Below are 21,727 nucleotides of genomic sequence, written 5' to 3' on the forward strand. Positions count from 1 at the left end.
CTAAATAAATAATTCTCAAATATAATTTTTAAATATATAAATAATAAATATTAAATAACGGTTAATACATTAATAATAATAACCCTATGATATACTATTTGTATTATGATTTAGATAATTTTCATAATAAAATAAAAACTAATGAATACATTATTTGATATATAGTAAAATTTGTTTGAGTAATAACAAATTTAATTTTTTATCTCTTTAAACTAAATTAATAATTCTATTTAATATCTTTATACTAAAATATATATTATTGGAGATAATTTATAAATTCAACAAATTCAAAACATCAATAATATTATTAATCTATTAATAATACGGATTGTGATAAGGTTACAGATCGATGAACATTTATCAATATAAGAACAATGTAAATTTAATAGATTTTAAATAAAATATATGTAAATTTAATTGAATTTTAATATACGTAAAATTTTAATTAATTTATATTATTTTTATATTGATAAATCTTTATTGATCTTTAACTTTATGACAAAATTAATAGATTAATAATATTATTGATGCTTTGAGTGTGTTGAGTTTATAAATGGTCTCCATAATATATATATATATATATATATATATATATATATATATATATATATATATATATATATATATATATATATATATATTATGTTTTATTTCATTTAGTATTAGTAGCCTACTTATTGTGTATTTTAGTGCAAATATATCAAATATAATTATTAATTTAGTTTAAAGAGATAAAAAATTAAATTTGTTATTACTAAAAATTGTTTACTATATATCAAATAATGTGTATGTTTATTAGTTTTCATTTTATTGTGAAAATTATCTAGATGATAATACTAATAGTAAATCATAGGGTTATTATTATTAATAATGTATTAAACATATTTTAATATTTAAATATTATATTTGAAAATTATTTATTTAATTTTATAATAAATGATATTTTTTAATTTGAATACTTTATTAATTAGTTTGTACTTATTATACCATATATTCAATCATTTATTAAAAAAAATTAATGTAATGATGAATAAAAAAATAATTTGATAAAGATATTGTTTAAAGAATAAGGACAAGTAAACCCCTAACTAATCTAAATTTAGAGACAATTAGGTCTTGTTCATTTTTGAACTTGACATGTCAGTATTTTTTGTTTAGAGTGTACAGAAAAACACCAACGAAAACTATATTGTGTCACGGAAGTAAATGATAGGAACCGAAGTAAATCATTTGAGAAAATATAGGGAGCCAATAGAATATCTGTACAATGTGTACAATGGAGGTTTAGGGATGTCGGATTCAGTTTTAGAGATATAACTATTAGTGTTGCATTTTCCTATCAGCTTAAACTTTTCGGATTAGTGGTCTCATGACATAATATAAGAGCTCTAGATCCGAAAAGTCAAGAGTAGTCAAAGAGTTCGATCTTCTTTGGTGAACCCCAAAATCAGTTTAAGCCTTTGGGATGAATAGTTTCATGACATGAGATGTTCATTCTCCCTGGTACCCGAATGGTTATTCTGGATAGTGTATGAATAATGTTTATTTTTTAACTCATAACCCATTGTACACATTGTACAAATATTCCATTCACTCTCTAACGGGATTCAAATCATTTTTATCTTAAGAAGTCACTTGTCATTTTAAAAAATAGACAGAAATCAAATTAGTAGTTCACTCTAATAAAATCTAATCAAACAATCAAGTTAAATACACGCACTTTTCTTTCTGTGTTTTTTCTTTTTTGCATTTATTATTTTTTTTTGTGTGTATTTTCTCTTCCTAATCTTTTTTTCTATTGCTGCTGTATTTTTTATTTTATGTGAATTACGCATTTTTTCATCTTTTTTTTTATGTTTTCTCTTCTTTTCTCTAATATTTTGTTGTGGTATTTCTTTTTCTTCTCTTAATTTTATTGTAGTATTTTTTTTGTCTTTTATTTTATTTGATTTTTTTCTTTTTTATTCATTCTTTTTATAAGGTTAAAGAGTTATTTTAAAAAATAAATAAATAAATGATAAAAAAATAGTTCATCAAATCTCTAATTTAATAGTGGATATTTTATTTAAGATAAAAATTTGAATATTATTGTACAGTTGTTTTTTCTCCTTTTTTATTTTTTTTATTTTTTTTACTCCTCTCCTCATTCTAATATTATTGTAGCATTTTTTATTTCTTCATTTTTTTCCTCCTCTTTTTGTTATTCCTTGTTTTGTTTTCTTCTCCTTCTCTTAATGTTATTGTAACATTTTTTTTATTTCAACATCTTCTTTGTTCAACATTTTTTTTCTTTTTCTTTTCTTGTTTTTACCCTTTTATTTTTTTATAAGAAGAATTATTTAAAAAAATATAAAATAAAAAATAATAAAAATTTATTTCGTTAAATCAAAGAGTACATAATTGTAATTTAATTAAATTTGATTTAAGATTATTTGACCGCCTAATATTTTTTATCTTTTAATATTTAAAGACAAATATATTATATTTTTTCCTCTTCTTACGGTGTACTTTTAATATTAAAAATGATCTTTTATTTGTTTAGATAATATATTTCATTTAAAATTGATGATGAAGGATAAAAAGGTTCTGCAAAAAAGTTGTAGTCAATAATATGGAAACCCTAAGCTATGAAGCTATGAAATACATAGTAGGTTTGTAGTTCCAAGATGAAGACTAAGACTAATTAAAATAGGGTTCTACTGTTGGATAGATACATACAAAACATACCCAACAAGAGAAAAAAAGACTGACACCATCAGAACTGAACTGCACTGTTCGTTCTCTGATGTGTACTCTCCAATATTAAAAATAAAGTACTTGATTAGTCACTGCTCATCTTCCACTGTGTTTTTCCAGGAAAGATAGTTTTTTCTCGCAAAAGAATGTGTTACAAAAATTGAATGTCTTAAATATCATAGTTGATATTTTAATTCATATGTCATACTTTAGAAAATTTATTTAGTTTTCTAGTCCATATCATAATTTTTTTAATCATAATTTTAATAATAAAAAATTTAATTTTCATATAATGTTAGAGTAAAAAACTTTACATAAATAATTAATCATGTGTTATTACATTAATAAAAATGTTATTTTAAATTTAATATTTTAAAAAACTATTTAAATATATAAATAGTTAAATACGATTAAATAATCTATAAATATGATAAGTGTTGAGGTTATAAAAATCCAAACTTATATTCATTTTGTATGATTCTTATCTAATATTCTTTTTTTGGTGACTTTCTTATCTAATATTGTTAACATCAAATACTTGAAAAAAAATGAATTTTATTAGATATGAATATAATCAATGAAAAAAAAAAAGAAAAAACTAAGAGTTTTTTAATTTATATGGACTAATATTTTTAACCAACAATTTAAAATTTTTTTTTTTGTTGGTGACTAACAATTTAGTTTCCTTAGTCTATACTTTAAACTCTGTATATTTAGTCTATAATTTTTAATATTATTGACTAACAGCTGATAAAAATAATAAATTATAGTATTATTTAAAAAAAAAATCAGCATTATCTCAAATTTTTTCTAAAAGGTTGTATCTTTTTGTGTATAGTGTCAGTCAACAGGTCAAGGCACGCGCCAGTAACTGCCTTCAAATTATGCCTTTTTCTGAAGAAAGAAACTACATCAGGGATCTTATTTTTGGACTTTGGTAAACTTTGGCCTTTGCCTACATTAGGATAAATACTAAAACTAACTGATACTTTGCCAGTTTTAAAATTTTTCAAAAATTCTTAAAAATTATTTTTATTAAAAAATTTTAAGAGTTATTTTTGTTAGATAAATTAGTTTATTTGTTATTTTTAATTAAATATTTAATATGTGTATTGAATAAATAAATTTTTAACAAACTTTATTATCAGATAATTAAAATAAAAAATAACTATAAAACAAATTACTCCCCATTCAAAATGATAGAAAATCAATATGTCCGATAAAATTAACTTTTGAATATTTACAATGTAATAAAAACTTGTTAAGAATCAAGGTGCTTGATGTAAATCGTTTAAACCAATGTAAGTATTTATTTGGTATCTTGTTATATATTAAAACCTAATAAAATCTAATAGAATTTCTAACATTATTCCAATGTTTAGTGGTTCTACATTGATAACAAGAAATAATTTAGATATTAGGATAAGAGTTTAATTTTTATGCAGTGACATTATAAAATATTTTACATAATTATGCAATTATAATTATTTTATAAAGATTATTCACACAGTTCATATAAAAAGTAGTTATTTTTATTAAATATAATATTATGTGATTAGATACACGTATAAAATGATTTTATACTTTAAATTCTTAGAATAATTGTTAAACCAAAATTAAATATAATAAAACTATTGGAGTTAACACATAATAAAATGATACTACTTAGATTTTAAAAATAATTTTTCACAAAAGAACTAAACATTAAGGGACTAATTAATTTTATTATTATTAATGTTTGGCTATATGCATAGAATTTTGTGAAAGGAAACTTAAAACAGTAAAATTAGATCATATTTTGACTATTTGTTCCTTTACACAAAATTTTAAAAATAAAAATTTATCTTTTAGAAAAAAAACCCAAAATATAAAATCAATATTTTTATTTAACAAATTTAAAAAATAACAATTTTACTTTTTGACTACTCTACGGAAAAATAATATAAATGATGTTGCCGAAAGTAAATTCTATGCTTTTTGTTTTAAAAACAAATATTAAGAATAAAAGGGAATGAAAAAATCTAATGTATAACTCATAAAATATGAAAAAGAGAGAGGTGTTGGAATAACAACTAGCTAGTGTGTGCACTAAACAATAAGAACAAATTATTTATTTGAACGCATTTTAATTTTATAAGAACAATTTTGATGTGATTTAAAATTCAAACAACTGAATTTTTGATAATATTAAAAGAATAAAATTATTCTTTTTCTTAAGCAACTGAATTTGATGATAATAGTCAATGAGTAATAGCTCAAATGGCATAATCTCCCCATACTCAATTAAGAGGTTACAGGTTCGAATCTCATGTCTTTAATAAAAAAAAAGAATTTGATGATAATATTTATTTTCTTAAGAAAGAAACACTCGAACATAAGATCTGAATTATGAGCGAAATTAATTTCTAAAAACATATATTAAAAGGTCATCTTAATTTATTATTTTTATCATTATATTTAATTATCGATCTAATTTTTTAGTCTAATAATTTAATAATATATTTTAATCTATATTTATAAACACTGATGATTAAATGGCTAAAATAATAAATTCTAATGATCGTACTCTATTCAAAAATAAATTTTGATAATCTTCTAATATTCTTCTTAATTTTTATTATTTGTCCGAACATAATTATTTTAAAGAGAAGTCGTCAATAAGACCTAATTCTTTTATGGTCAAGTCTACTGCGTTCCAAAGATAAAGATCTAAGTTCTTTCAAAAAAAATAAAAAATCTAACCAATAAATCAAATAATTCGGAATTAAATCATTATCATTTCAAGAACTACCTTATAATAGTTACCAATCAGCTATGTATAAATTAATTCTATATATATATATATATATATATATATATATATATATATATATATATATATATATTATTCTGTACTCTAAAACAGAAATAGTGAGATTTAAAATTAAAAGTGTACAACCTACAATTAATTATACTTTATTTCTAAAGCAATCTTGTTCCAAAAACAGTTGGTATTCGACAGAAAGAAAAGGAACACAGAAAAACAGAAGAACAAGCAAAGGAGAAAAAAAAAAGAAAAAAGATTATGATAATAGCAATTAACAGGCGTATAAACTAAAGTTGGAAGAGTGAGATATAGGGCTGAGAAATTAAATACAGAATATGATCAATAGATAAAGTAAAATTTCGGTCAAAGGATAACATATACAAAGTTAGGGGCAATCCATGAAAGTTATTCATCATATGTAATAATTATCATATTCGTAATTAAATCAAGATCTTGATTTCCGTAGTTAAAGAACATTTTATTTGCAATACTAACATTACCTGTAATGAGTGCGTAGAAACATGTAATAGTAAGAAGAAGCCACAAAACTCAGGATAGATAGCGTCACTATAATTATGTATGGTTTGTGGTGGCGCTATCCCTCCTGAGCTTTACAGATTCTACCATACTTGCTTCATTGGTTTTTCTTTGCCATGGTTTAGTGCCAATTTTTTTAAGAGACGGAGAGAGGAACCAAAAAGAGAGACGAGAAGGAAAAAGAAGAAGAGTAATTTATAGGAAAAAACTAAGGTAGTTGGGAACCAAAATGAAGAGAGTTTCTGCTGTGTGGATTCATATGATTCAATTTTTTTCATGTGGTCTGAGGGAAGTCCACTTTGTTCACTTATTATATACAGGTTTTAGAGTACATAATTTCTTTTATTTTTTTATTATTAAAACTAAAAAAAGTATCTATTTAAATAAATGTCGAAAGTTTAAATTTTGTGTGCATGCAGCAATAATAGTCAAAAGAATAGAATAATTACTAAGGACTCACATATTAAACCATAATAACCATCTAAAAATTTGATAATTAAAAATCGTTAAATAATAATTTAATAAAATATATTAAATCATCTAAAAATTCTTAATTAATAACTTGAGTTTTCGCCTAAAAAAATATTTATCATCTTAATCAATTTGGCCTTAATTTATTCGATATTTTGTATTAAAAAAGATATATACACTCTTTTATTATTATTCAAAACTATATTATTGACCCCTTTCTAGTTATAAAAACGTGTTAATTGAGTATATAATATGAAAATTAAGGTATACATAATATAACAAGTTTTTATTTTCCAACAAAATCAAAAGTTCAATTGGATTGTTGCAAAAGAGGTATGGCTATAAATTTGTTTTCTATTCTTATTTATAGTCATTTTCTATAAAATTATTTAGTCTATTCATAGATACCTTTAGTTACATTACGTGTTATTAATTCATCGTTTTTTTTGTGTAAATTTTAAAGTATATTTTTATTTTTGTTTGCTGTGAAACAACAAATAAACTTAAGAAATAATACAAATGTGTAAGTTGGTGACTTCGTAATTAGTGAATTATAATTTTTTAGTTGACAATGTATTTTTTATTTAGTTTCTTCGACTGCTTATACTATGTAAATGTTGATTAAGTTAATTTATTATATAATTTCAGTTTATTTAATATATTTTAGAGACACCAAAAGATAGTTATCCGAAATATTTATTAAAAATATTTTTAAATAGTTTTACTTATTTGTTATATATATATATATATATATATATATATATATATATATATATATATATATATATAATAAGAATAATATTAGTAAGAAATTTTTTTTCAACCAACATCAACAATTTTTTTAGAATATTTTATTTATTTTAAATTCTAAAATTTAAATCATAAACTTATAAGAGTAAAATATCGTTTTTGTACTCAACGTTTTGGGGTAAATCCTAAAGTTGTCCCTAATGTTTCAATCGTCCTATTCAAGTCTCTAACGTTTTAAAACTGACTTAATGTTGTCCTGCCGTTAGGGATCCGTTAACAGAATTGACGGTGGGACAAAATTGAGACGATTTTGAAATGTTAGGGACTTAAATAAGACGAAAATGTTGGGGATAAAAATAATACATAGAAATAAATTTTAATTTTATCCTTCAATAATATCAATTTTTTACTATACATAGTATTCAATTATTTTTTAATCACATCTAAGTAAGTTACACTTAATCATATTACTTTTATTTTAAATAAATTAATTTTTTTTATAAATTTACTCTTAAAGATTTTTAGTTATCATGAAATGTTTGTAGAATGACTAGTATATAAATTTGCAGAAAAGAAAAAATAATATATATATATATATATATATATATATATAATAAAATATAAATTATACCTTTTGTCTCTAATGTATCAAAATTCTTTAAAATTATAAAAAAAAAATTATTTAAAATGAAAGTAATGTGATTAAGTGTAATTTATTTAGATATAATTAAAAAAATAATTGAATACTATGTACAGTAAAAAATTAATATTATTGAAAGATAAAATTGAATTAAATTTATTTTTATGTATCGTTTTTGTCCCTAACGTTTTTGTCCTATTTAAGTCTCTAATGTTTCAAAATCGTCTCAATTTTGTTCTGCTGTCAATTCTGTTAACGGATTCCTAACCGCTGGACAATATTGAGTCAATTTTGAAGCGTTAGGAACTTAAATAGAACAATTAAAATGTTAAGGATAACTTTGGGACTTACCCCAAACATTAGGGACAAAAACCATACTCTCTTAAAGACAATACAATGTTTTAAAAAAGTTGTGTTTAATATAAAAGTTTTGTTTCGATCACCAATATTTCTAAATATTTTTTCGTTTTTTTTTTCTTTCACAATTAAAATTAAGAATGCTCAAGGGAAAAAAAATTCTTCTCTTAGTGCATAAGTATTTTAAAAGATAAAAAAAACCGTGTATGCAACAGTTGTGTTAAGTGCCATAAACTATAGGAAGCATTTCAAGTGCACCGAAAGTATCCGTGCTCCAGTTGTTTTAACCGTTGATCTGAATTATAAAAAATATATATAATATATATTAATTAAAATCAACGATTAAAACAACTGGTGCACCGGTACTCTCTGGTGCACTTGAAATGTTTCCTAAACTATAACATCTATTCAAGGTTTCACTGGTACTATCAAATTTGTTTATTCAAGTCTTCATTCCTTTGAAACAAACTGAACATACATGAGCATAAGCAATATAGATATGTGACATGAATATGTGGTAACATTAATCAATTTCTCTAGAAAAGCATTATCCCACAATACAGAATTTTTTTTTTCTTTTTTGTCATTTTCAATAGATCTAAAAGAGAGACAAATTTCTTGATAATAAATTAATAGCTAACTAAAAAATTTAAAGGTTTTATTATATCTAGAGCGATATTGTCATCAACTCATAATTTCTTGAGAGTGAATATATCTTTTTAAAAATAACGATTTAATTATGTCTTACAACTACAAAAAATTAAGTTTTTGTCATATTTTTTCATAATTTTTTTAACTTATTTAAATTTATTTTGATAAAAAATTTATTTTTAAAAAATATGCAACTTATTTAGTATTTGAAAGATAAATTTTTAAATATGGTAACATTTATGTTTAGTAAATTAAAATAAAATAACTTTAATAAATACAAATAATAACAATTGTATTTCGTAAAATAATTTTTAAAATTTAAAATAAGGGTTAACTACCAAAAAGACCCCCGAATTATTCAAACGCTGACAAAAATGCACCCAAATTTTACTATCGACAAAAATACCTTTAAATAATTTAAAAATACAACAAAAATACCCAACAGTAAATATATATTTTTAAAAAATACTTTAGAGATTGAATTTTGACTCAATTTTTTGCAAGCATGATTAGAAAAATGAGATATTATTATTCTTAAAATTTGGTAATTTTTTGCTGAATATATATTTTTTTTGTGAGTTTTTAAAAGTATTATTGGTTATTAACAAAAAAATTACAAAAATATTATATACTTAACAAAAAATCACCAAATTTTAAAGATAATAATATCTTATTTTTCTAATCATGCTTCCAAAAAATCGCATCAAAATTCAATCTCTAATGTATTTTTTGAGAAATACATATTTAATGTTAGATAATCTTGCAAAAAAACTAACATTAAATATGTATTTCTCAAAAAATACATTAGAAATTGAATTTTGATACTATTTTTTGCAAGCATGATTAGAAAAATGAGATATTATTATTCTTAAAATTTGGTGATTTTTTGTTAAGTATATATTTTTTTGTGATTTTTTAAAAGTATTATTAGTTGTTAACAAAAAAATTATAAAAAAATAATATACTTAATGAAAAATCACCAAATTTTAAGAATAATAATATCTCAATTTTATAATTATTCTTGCAAAAAATTGCATCAAAATTCAATCTCTAAGGCATTTTTTGAAAATATATATTTACTGTTGGGTATTTTTGTTGTGTTTTTAAATTATTTAAAGGTATTTTTGTCGATAGTAAAATCCGAGTATATTTTTGTCAGCGTTTGAATAATTCGGGAGCATTTTTGGTGGTTAACCCTTAAAATAACCATAATAGATATAAATAGAGAGAATAGGAAAAGAGATTTGATCGTGAATAAAATTTGATATTAATAATTTAATTAACACTACAAAAAAATGATAAGTACCATAGGATTTATCATCGTTTTGTAGTGACGGTATAAACAGCGTCGAAAATCTTTTTTCAACAGATTTTTTTTGTCCAACGCTAATTACCGGCAGATTTTTCGTCGGTGTTTTCAATGGATTATCGAGTCTGGGGTTGATGATTACCATCGGATTAATCTGACATTAACTTTGGCGCCATTCTTCTTTAAATGGCGCCAAAACTTACCGTCAGATTAATCTGACAGTAAATCTGCCAATAGCATTATTAATTCTTATTTTTTTTAATGGATTAAAATTCTTGTTAACAAAATTGTTATAAAAAATCTAAAAGCAGTAGAAATCAACAAATTATTTTATAAAAAATAAATGGTATGAATACAATAAAATGTCACAGAAAAGTAATGTACCCTAAAGAAACAAAATGGCATAAAACCCTAACAGCTAGAGATCCTGATAATCGTCGTCGTGTCCCCCTGCTGAGGCGGCGGAGTAGGTGTTGTTGTGTATGCCCCACTAGCAGCGTCGCCACGCTGCCTCCAGCGTGCATCTGCTGGTTGTATTCCTCCATCTGCTATCGCAGCCGATCGAGCTGCTCTAGCTTCTCCGTTAGATCCGAGCTAGCGGCAAAGCGTGCAAGAATCTCTCGATACCTTTGCTCAAACTACTCCTGCTGCTGGTGAAGCTCCTGTATTAGCTTCTACACCTCCTCTCTCAGGTCGATAACTTCCTAGCTAGGGAAGCAGGGCTGGTGGCAGAGGAAGCCGCCAACGCAGAGGAGCGGAGGACACTGGCGAAGAACGAGCCCAACCCGAAGCAGTGATTCTTGTAGGGTTTGGAGGCGGTCTCGTACGAAATCTTGTTGGGATCCACGACTGAGGTCTCCGAGCCGGTTTCGTCGGCTCTACTGGGCGGCTGAGATTGCTGGTTGCAGTTTCTAACCTTTGCTAATACTTCTCTTGCGTCACACGCGTTAGTTGTGATTAGGATAATAGTTAAATAAACGAACTTAAAACCAAATAAAGCTGAAATTTTTTATTAATTTAAACTCACATAATGGGCCGCCGACCGCTCATCAGCAAATCTCTCCTTATTTGCCTTCAAAGTATGCGTATACTTGAAGGTCTCCGCTAGTGTGACCTTACGATCCAACAACTTAGACTACAAATTCATATATCAATCAAACAGTAAAATAAACGAACAAATTAAAGAATGACAGACAAATACATATGAAGCAAATTTTAATTTTTTCGTTTAAATGAAAATCTTATACAAATTTCTACAAAATCTCCCCTGAAATTCGGATTTTGCCACCCTTGAAGAGTTCCATCTAAACCAAATTAACATCATTATTTTCACAATCAAGCATCCTGTTCGGGGGCATTGGAGGTATCACCCGCTGCAGGCTCTGTCGACGGGGTCACTGCATCTACAGGGGGCGTAGCAGATGGAGGCACCCAGTTCGGGTTTGGGACCATGATAAACTGCTGGTTTGACGGACCCGCCTGTGACGTCAAAGGGGTCGACGGGGTAACCGGGGTAGAGAGCGATGACTGGGCAGCCTTGGGGGATTCGGTGGCAGCCCATCCTCTACCACGACCACGAGATGACCCACTCGACTTACCTCTACTACCTATCGTCATGTCTGTACAACGAACATATTAGTAACATATTAATACCATAACAAACTCCAATAAATAATAACATAAGAGGAAACTCAAGTAATAACAAATAATTCTAAAAGTGTTTTAGTTTAGTAAATTTATATAAAAAATGGAAAATTACAATGTTTTAGTTTCAAAATAATTACATTAGAATGAATAAGTGTTTTCGTTAGTTTAGCATAAGAATAATAAGAATGTTAAAACAAGCATTAACTTCAAGAAATTGACCGAAATTTGCAATAAAAAGCTCTCTGAGGCATATGGACAACACATGGCATGCGCAAACACAAACATGCACAATGAATGCAAGCAAGAAGTAATTGATGACCAAATTTAGATTAACGCCATTCAATCTAATTCTCAACATTTTTTCAACAAAACAAGCATGCTTTCAACATTAGGTTACCAAGAACGACAAGAAATCAACAAAACATCAACTAGCTAAATCAACAACAACCTTTCGGCAAATTCAACAATGAACTACTGAATCACAACACCATCAATCAATTCTCAAAACAATCAAGCATAATGCAGACAAGTCTAGCATCCACTTTTGAGCAAAAATAACCTTAACGCAGGGAGTTCAGAATTATCTAGACAATCAAAACAATTCCAACATTCAAACAGGTAAGAGTTAAACATCATCTAGACAATTCCAGAATCACAATTCATCAAAATCGGTAATGAAACAATAAATTTTCACACAATCAAACAAGTTTCAACCAATTTCAGTAGCAATTTTTAAAAACTCAATCAACAACTCAGAAGAATTCCAAACACTTTAAGCTAAAATCAGAATTCAATAAACTAAACTAACCTATCCTAACCACATAAAATCCACTAAACAACAAATTAATCTAACTAATTAACAACTATAATCAAACTAGCTAAATAAAATTAAACTTAACTAAACAAAAATTAGAAAGAATTTTAATCAAGAACTTGAAAGCAGAGACAGCAAAAAATAGAGAAGATATGGCGGGAACAGAGAAGAGAGAACGGGGCGGTTGGAGGCGGCGGCAGTCTGTTAGAGAAGAGGAAAGGGGTGCTCAGGCGCTGTAATGCGGCGGGAATAGAGAAGAGATAATGGGGTAGTTGGAGGTAGTGGCGATCTTTCCAGTGGCGGCAGGGCAAGGCAGCAGCGACAGTGGAGGCGATTGGAGCAGCGACAGTGGCAGCGGTGGTAGGGGCTAGAGAGAGATTGAGAGGTGAGAGGTTAGAGACAGAGAAAGGTTAGAGAGAGAAGAGGAATTCGAAATGAAGGCGGAGTGGTTCGCGGTTCCAATTTAGGGCACTATTATCGTTGGATTTACCGGCAGATATTTCCAACGGTAACGCGGTTCGGATCACCAAAAAGCAGTGTTTCCATTAAACGTGTTTATCGTCGGATTAGTCCGGCGGTAAATCCGACGCTATAGTTGGTGCCTATTTGTCATGGTTTTCCACCAAAAGTTATCGACAATTTTACTGTCGGAAGCCACTGTCCGCCGGTAATTATTTTACATGACGAATTTCACAACGCTAAATTTGACGATAAACATCGCTGCTAAATCCGACAGTAACTCCAACTGTTCTCAGTGTTTTTCTTGTAGTGTAAGAGTAAATTTAAATATTGCTAATATATAGAATTATATTGATTTTTTTATTTTAATAAATACAAACTAAGTTAACCTTAAAAAAAACTTTTTTTGATTACTAGAAAAACACCCTTAATAATATTCTAAAACTATAAATACGACAACATGATTTTTTTTTTTAATTCAGCAAATACAAATATTTTATCAATTTTTTTTTATCAAACTAAGTCTTACATGAACAATTGTTTATACGTTAAACCAAACTTTGGTTAAATAGTAAAGTAAACTACATTTATTGAAAAAAAAAATAAAAAATATTATCACAATAAATTAATACAAAATACTACATTTATTACATATATATACTAAATAGTTAAATCAATAAAAGTTATAAAATAATTTAAAATAATTATTCCGCATATAGTTAAATATTAAATAAACTAAAACTACTTCATGGAACGGTTGACACTCAAACTCAATTATAATTACAAACCTAACATAGATATACTTAAAGGGAACAAGAATATCAAAATAAAGATTTTTTTTTTCTTCCTTTTGGTTCATTCTTCGTTCCAATCTAAGTACTTTTAAATACAATAACTAGTATTAAAATTAACCATACAAACTTTTGTATATGATTCTGACAAAAGAAAATAAAAAAGCAGTTCTTCTTTCTAAAAGGTTATAGAAAATACTTTGAAAATTGTTAATCATTATATGTATTTTAAAAAAAAAAGTCAAATAAAAAATAATTAAATTTAAATTTTCAAAAAATATGTAAACAGTAGCTTTCTATTTTTTTTTAAAAGATTGTATGTCAATAAATAATATTTTTACAATTACTAAAATAATTATTTGCGTTTAATTTTGTCTGTCTAGATGTTTTTTAAGAAATACTACGCTTAAAATTTTAACCAAGTGATTGGAAGTTTGGAACACTGTTTTTTTATTAAAAATAAAAAGTGGTCAAAGATTATGTAAACTAACGCCACTACCTTTTCTGCATTGAATTATAGACTATCGTCTTTTTTTGCTAAAAGGTATGAAACCAATTTTTAAATGCTGATTGCTGAGTGCGTACTCTTATATATTATTATATGCTGCCGACTACGTATTTTTATTTCACTGTAGAGTGAATCAGTAACAAAAAATGGATTATGAGTTTTTTTATATAACAAGTATTTTAAAAATTATAATTAGTTTTTTCTTAAAAATATTTAGTTATATTTTAATGATCTTTAATTATAGTTATTTTAGAATTTTATTTATTTACATCTAAATGGATTTAGAATTTTTTATTGGCACATGTACATCTTCAAATAAGTTCTTTTACATTATTGAGTTTTCTTTTTCCTGAAGAATAATCTTTATATCAAACTTAAGTATGAGACAGTCACCAAAAAAAAACTTAAGTATGAGAGGAAGAATGTAATTAATTAGAGTAATATAGAGCAAAAGTGTGCTTTGCTTATATCTAAGGAAGAGAAAAGATGTGTGAAATTGTGAATCCAGGAGTATATATATCATTTTCATCTTTAATTAACGTTTTTAAATGATTTTGATTTTTTTTGTTATATTTTTTTTATTTATAAAATATATTTTTTGTATTAATTAAGATGAGCTGCACATTAATGAAATTAGTTATTTTAAAATTTTATTTTACTATGATCAAAATAATTTTTACTGCGTCAATACTATAGTCTTTTCATATATTTTAAAATAAAATTATTAATATTTTTATTTTAAAATAATTTATTTTATTATAAATATGATATAATATTTATTAAATATAATTTTAAAAATAAAATTTTATTACTTTAATATATAAAATTTATAAATTTATATATGCTGATATTATATTGAATCCACTTGCTTTAACCCAATTTATTTTAAATTACTTTTAGATTTGTCAAAATTGATTCATTAATCTTTTAGATTTGAGTCTAGATATTCATAAATCCGACCCAACCTATAAATACTCCTAATCTCTTTTATCAATCATTTTCTTCATTTTTTCTGCCGCCTTACTGTTTCTGCTAATGCTAATTTTTTCCTCTCTTTCGTAACTCTATTCCTTTGATGAATGTCGATGCCATCTTCTTCAACTCTTCCTTCTCTCCAGTTCTAATGTCGTTTCTCTTTTTATTCCGACATTGTTTTTCCTCTTTCCTATTTAGAGTGAGGCAGAGTGAAGATAGGACAAGTATATACATATTCACGAGTTTAGATACCAGACAAAAATTAAAATATTTGTAGATAATGAAAAAAAATTAAATATTTAATGCGGATATAAATAATTAAATAACCACCTTATTTTGCTCTATTGCTATCCCTAACTCAAGCAGAAGGACTAGACGATCCAATTGTCTTTCATTCAGAGGCGGCGAATTCAATAGCAGATTTGCGAGTTCAATTCTTTTTTGTTTCCTTTGTTTGTTAGCTTGTTAACACCAAAGAATATATTGTATTTATATTTTTAAAATACTAAGTTTGTGTTGTAGTTATCATAAATTATTGAATTTCTTTTTAAAAAAGATGAAGTTTAGTCAATGATAAATGGTTTTGCCGACTGCTTATTAATTCATGATGATTGCTTTTGAACAATTGATGGAGGCCCAAAAGTTGTAAACTCACCGGAAATGCTGTGATATTGCGGTTGATGTAATGACAGCTGACCAACCTTGTCTAATTCTACTTTTCATTAAATTAAGATATTTAAATGCATTCTTGTTCCATATAATTTGTCATAATGCCATCACAGACCTCTTAAGTCTTAACAACACTTCTCTTGCTTTCAACCACGTTTTAATTTTGTAAGATACATACATGGTATATCTTACTAACATACAAGAGATACACCATAGCCGGCTAGGTTAGGGATGGATGTATGGAGTTAGACTTGGGTTCCAACTAACTCAACCTAATATTTTTCATCAACCCATATATAAGTTGAGTTTAGCCCACTTTAATTGTTGTGAGAATAGTTGGATCTAATTAAAGTTTAATATATAACTAACTTGACTTAATCTAGTGGTTAGTTTATTATTCTACTTAAATAAGTATCGGAATTTAAATTTCTTTTTGTACATAAGCAACTCATTAGACATTGGCAAACCTTTAAATGAAGTTTCAATTTGCGACGGATTATTTTTTTACCTGTCGGATTAGGGGATATTGTGAAAAAAAAAAGTTTTAATATATAATTAATTTATTAGTTGAATGATTAACTCACTCATCTAGTTAAATAAATGTCACGGGTTCAAAAGTCAAAACAAATGTCGAGAGTTCTTAACCTATTAATACGGAAAAAAAGGATAAATAACTATCCAACCTAACTTATCCACGACATAGTTTGAAAATTGAATTGAAGGAACTCCTCAATTTTCTATTCAATTCCTGAATAAAACAAGAGATGGACTAACTCAATTTCAGTTGTTCACATAATGATTTTCTCACGAAAGCAAAAAGGAATTCACACCTCTAATTACTAAATGACAACTACTATAATTTATGAAGTATTTATAATATTTTATTAGGTTAAAATAAAGAAAAATTCTAAGCCCATAATATAAAACTCAATTTAGTAACTAAATAAACGAAATCAAAATATATTAAACTAAATTAAACATTCTAAAAATATAACCTAATAAATTATAATTTTATCTCTTCGTATAACGGACATTTAAGATACATATCACCTATTAAATTAGAGATATTGTGGCAAAAAAATTTTAAATATATAGATAGTTAATTTTTAATATGTACTAACATGATTGATATATATTATAATTTATAAAGTAAAATAAATTAGTTCAATATATAATATAGTTTTTTAGTATGTAATTATGTATTACTAGTTTAATGAAAAACAAACTTGGTGAGGTCAAATTAATGTAAAATATAATTCAAACCAACGTTTAAAAAAAAAAAAAAACAAATTTAACCTCAATCCAAAAAACTTCAGGCTTAACCAAAATTTCAGGTCGAATCAATTTGTGTAGCCCCCCTTTGAAACTCTGATCTCTTTGCACTTCCACGTGTAACTTGTTCTTTGTGTTTGCCCTTTTGTCTAAATCAAGCTCTCTTTATTAGTAGACCACATTATATATGTTGAGACAGGGTTTAGGTTTGAACTTTGAACGATACTATGATGCCTTGGAGGTTGGCAAGATGTCTATGTGAATGGGAAGGTTTTTGATGCTCTCTTTAATTTGGAGCTAAGAAAGTTAAGTCTTTCCCTAATTAAAATTAAAAAAAAAAAAGTAATGCAGATAATATTCTTCTATTTTTTTAACACCCTAGAGTTTGCAGGACTGTTGAAACAAAATTCTAAATGTCCAATAATTTTTTTTATAACAAAGACTAACTAACTTTTTTTTAGCTAAAATTATCAGTGTCTTTTATTAATATTTTTTATTAGTGTTTCATATATCAAATTTATTATTTCTCCTTGTATTAACTAATGAATTTCTCATACTCTGTCTTTGGTATCTCTTCATTCCTAACTCTAAGAGTGTGTAATTTAAATATTATTTTGTTAGTTAGATTCTATTTCTATGAAAATCAAATATACCGGTGAGAATTAAAATAATGGTATTTTAATTTTTTAGAATTAAACTTGTTTGAGAATAATTTTTTAAATTTTGAACTAAACATAAAAATATGATATTTTTATCTTTAAATTCTTAAGAATTATTTATAATTTCTCCAATCACATACGCCAGATAAGTCATTCGAATTAGGGGTGTTTGCGGATCGGATCGGATTGGATATCGGATATATCTGCATAATTAAACATTCTCTTTTTAATCATATTTCTATGTAAAAGAATTCGATAAAAATATTTATTTCATACTTTTAAACTTATTTATTCCTAAAATATTTTTAATCAAACTCTCTCTAAATAACAAAATAAAATAATACAATATATGAATAATAATTACTAACTAAAACATACAAACAAGTAAATATAATACCAAACATATATATATTTATTTATTTTTTAATTATTATAGTGCGGATCTACGGATCGAATACGCGGATGTAGAGCAGATATCCGCGATCCGATCCGCAAAGAGTGCGGATCGAATGCGGATATTTACCGCGGATCTGCGGATACGATCCGATCTATGGACGCCCCTAATTCGAATTGGTGTTATTCTTTAATCTGCCTTGTGTCTCAGAATTGGATCTTAGTGGATTCTCAACTTGATAATAATCTTCCTTGTAATGTTTCTAACTATCTTCATTCTCTGCCACAATACCGGAAAACTTTTCTGTGCACTAATTCATTTGAGAATTGTAACTATCTGTGAAAGAAGAGAATAAAGAGAACAGAGAAAAACATAGCATAATTTTTATACTAATTCTTGATACTACTAAATGCAATGCTACTAATTGAGTTTAAATAAGCTATTTAAGCTCATCCTTGTTACATTTTAAAGTATAATAATCATACTACTAGATGTGTTCTTCATTTTTCTTTCTAGTTTCAATTTTCTCATATTTGAGAAGCTTACTTTTTTAATGCCAAGTATTACTAACAAAAAACATATATAAAGTATTCTTTATCCAAATGCATTAAAAAATTTTGGCTTAATTATATCATCTATACATCAAAATTTTACTACTGAATTGGTCATTCAAATAAAATACATATTGATATGACTGATTTTTAGTGTATAAATAGTATTTTTTTTTTTTTCGATAGATGCATCAATAATATAGCAAATACCAAAATCAAAAGGATTATTATGAAGTGGTAAGCATCATCATATTCTTAAACTCCTCAAAATCGAGTTGTCCATCCAAATTAGTATCATAGGATAAAATCATTGCCCTGCAATCCTTATTCCCACTCTGTTGTTCCAACAAGCCAAGCCTCTTCAACACACACTCAAGCTCTTGGCTACTTATGAATCCATCTCCATTCAAATCAAACACCTCAAACGCCTTCGCAAGATCGCTTTCGACTTCCTCAACCTCGCCCTCGTTTTCGCCATTGTCGTTGATCTTTAACATGGAGTCGTAGAAGAACAAGAACTCATCCAAGTTGAGGCTCTTCTTTCCAACTACATGCTCTTCTAGCTCCTGGAGGCTAGTGCTGGAGCCTCCTGTCTTGTCTAGAAGCCAATTCAACTCGTCAAGGCTCACTAATCCATCGCCATTCTTGTCCAGCTTCTCAAAAATTCTTTTCAAGTCATTGTGGGTTAAGGAACACATTTTTGTGGAGGAGAGTAAAAGGGTATATCAATAGTTTCAGTTTCAAAAGTCACAATTGTTATATGGTTATGTTTATGTGTTGGTGCAATACGTGAAGGGTCCTTTATATAAGGAAGCCACTTAGATAAAGATGTCAAAAACATCTTTTTTTAAAGATATTTTTTAAAAATTAAAATTTAACACATATAATCAATTAAATTGTATTATTTTTATTAAAATTAGACTGGATAAATCAGTTTAGCAAAAAAATTAATAAATTAAATTTTTAAACCGGTATAAATTAATATTTTTTTATAAAAAATTACTACAATATCCCTATTATAAAACACAACTAAAATATCCCTATCTATATATATTTTTTGAAAACTTTAAATTCTAACCCTATAACGATAGAGAAAAAAAGGGTTAGAATTTAGAATTCTCAAAATTAATATATATAATAAGAGTATTTTAGTCATTTTATATAATAGGGATATTGTAGTCATTTTTTATAAAAAAATAATATTAATTTAGACGAATTCAAAATTTGATTCACTATTTTTCGGTCAAATTAATTTATCTGACCTAATTTTGACAAAAATAATAATTTAAGTGATTATATGTGTTAAATTTTAATTATTAAAAGATATCTTTAAAAAAAAGACGTTTTCTGCGTCTTTATGGGAGTATCTCCCTTATATAATGTGTGTAGGCAACACTTCTAGCCTTTCGTTTTTTTTTTTTTTTTTTTAAATTAGGTGACCTAAATCAACGATTTTTAAGTGAGTATAAAGAGATTATGCCATATGACTTATAGTTCATTAGTTTTTTATTTTTTTTTTTGGTTATTATTATTACTATTGAGCAACATATTGACATCCAAATTCCATTATTATGACTAATCTAACAATTTAATCTAATATAATTAATTTGACTAAATTGTAACTCAATCATGTTACTTATACATTAAAATAAGTCATTAAATCGGTTATACATATAAAATTAATATTAAAATATAAAATATATAGTAAAAATAATTAAATAATACGTGTTATATATAAATATATGCTAACTAATTTTTTCTATGTATTTAGTATTTTTTTTTATTGTAAAAAGGAGTTAAATGCATTCTTTATAACAATTTTTTTTTTCAAAATTTAAATTAAAACAACTAATTTAAAACTGATCATACTTATTATTGACAACTTAATTCCACGCACGTCCTTAAATATTCTGAATTATTTTTAAAAAACGAGAAAACTAAGGTAAAGGAAATAATAATTAATTTTAGAGTATTTCTAGGGAACCAATGACCTAAGTGTATAATGTGTACAATGGACTAAATTTTTGATTCATGAATAAAATGAACATCACCCATATTATCCAGAATAACCATCTCATGTCATAAAACCATTCATCCCAAAATTTAAGTTTATTTTGGAGTTCACCAAAGATCAAACTCTTGACCTTTCGTATCTAGAACTCTAATATCATATCATGAAACCACTCATCTAAAAAATATAATCTGATCGGGTAATATAACACTAATAATCATATTTTTAATACTTTCTAAACTTCTATCGTACACATTATACGCTTAAGCTATTGACTCCTTATATTTTCTCTTAATTTTATAATTATTGTGGATGAGAATGATCCAAGTAAGTTTAGGAGGCAATTTGCATGAAGCTTCGCATAATTTTGCTTTGAAAGCAACATTATTCCATCGAATGGGATGTTTTCCCATATCTAAAGCCTAGACTTTTCTAGTAGTCTATGATATTTTCCTGCCCCCACTCAATAATTGTATATATGCCTCTTCAATAATTTGTATTTTAGTTGGATACTTTCCGTATTGATACTATACCTGTGCTGTCCTTTTGTATGTATGTTATGTATATCTCATCGACCATAGTTAAATATATTGAGAGTGTTATGGGTCAACAGATTTTATAATTTATAGTTATTAATTAATTATTATTAATATTTTTAATAATATAATATTATATTTAACGATATGAAAAAAATTTTGTTTACTGATTAAATGAATTTTA

At 25.9% G+C, this 21,727-nt stretch overlaps 1 protein-coding gene across 1 annotated transcript; it reads right to left on the minus strand.

Annotated features, from left to right (window-relative positions):
- Window positions 1-19,011: 19,011 nt before the first annotated feature.
- Window positions 19,012-19,778, minus strand: LOC107645682 (putative calcium-binding protein CML44). Its single transcript, XM_016349788.3, has one exon. It carries the CDS (start codon window positions 19,692-19,694, stop codon window positions 19,224-19,226), a length of 471 nt encoding a protein of 156 aa, XP_016205274.1. The 5' UTR covers window positions 19,695-19,778; the 3' UTR covers window positions 19,012-19,223.
- Between the last annotated feature and the right edge of the window lie 1,949 nt (window positions 19,779-21,727).

Source organism: Arachis ipaensis, chromosome B1 (assembly GCF_059453495.1).
Source record: "Arachis ipaensis isolate K30076 ecotype BB chromosome B1, ASM5945349v1, whole genome shotgun sequence".
NCBI classification, from domain to species: domain Eukaryota; kingdom Viridiplantae; phylum Streptophyta; class Magnoliopsida; order Fabales; family Fabaceae; genus Arachis; species Arachis ipaensis.

What these genes read in the sequence shown, in the direction of transcription:
- LOC107645682 (XM_016349788.3), bottom strand. Translation starts at nt 19,694, where the DNA reads ATGTGTTCCTTAACCCACAATGACTTGAAAAGAATTTTTGAGAAGCTG.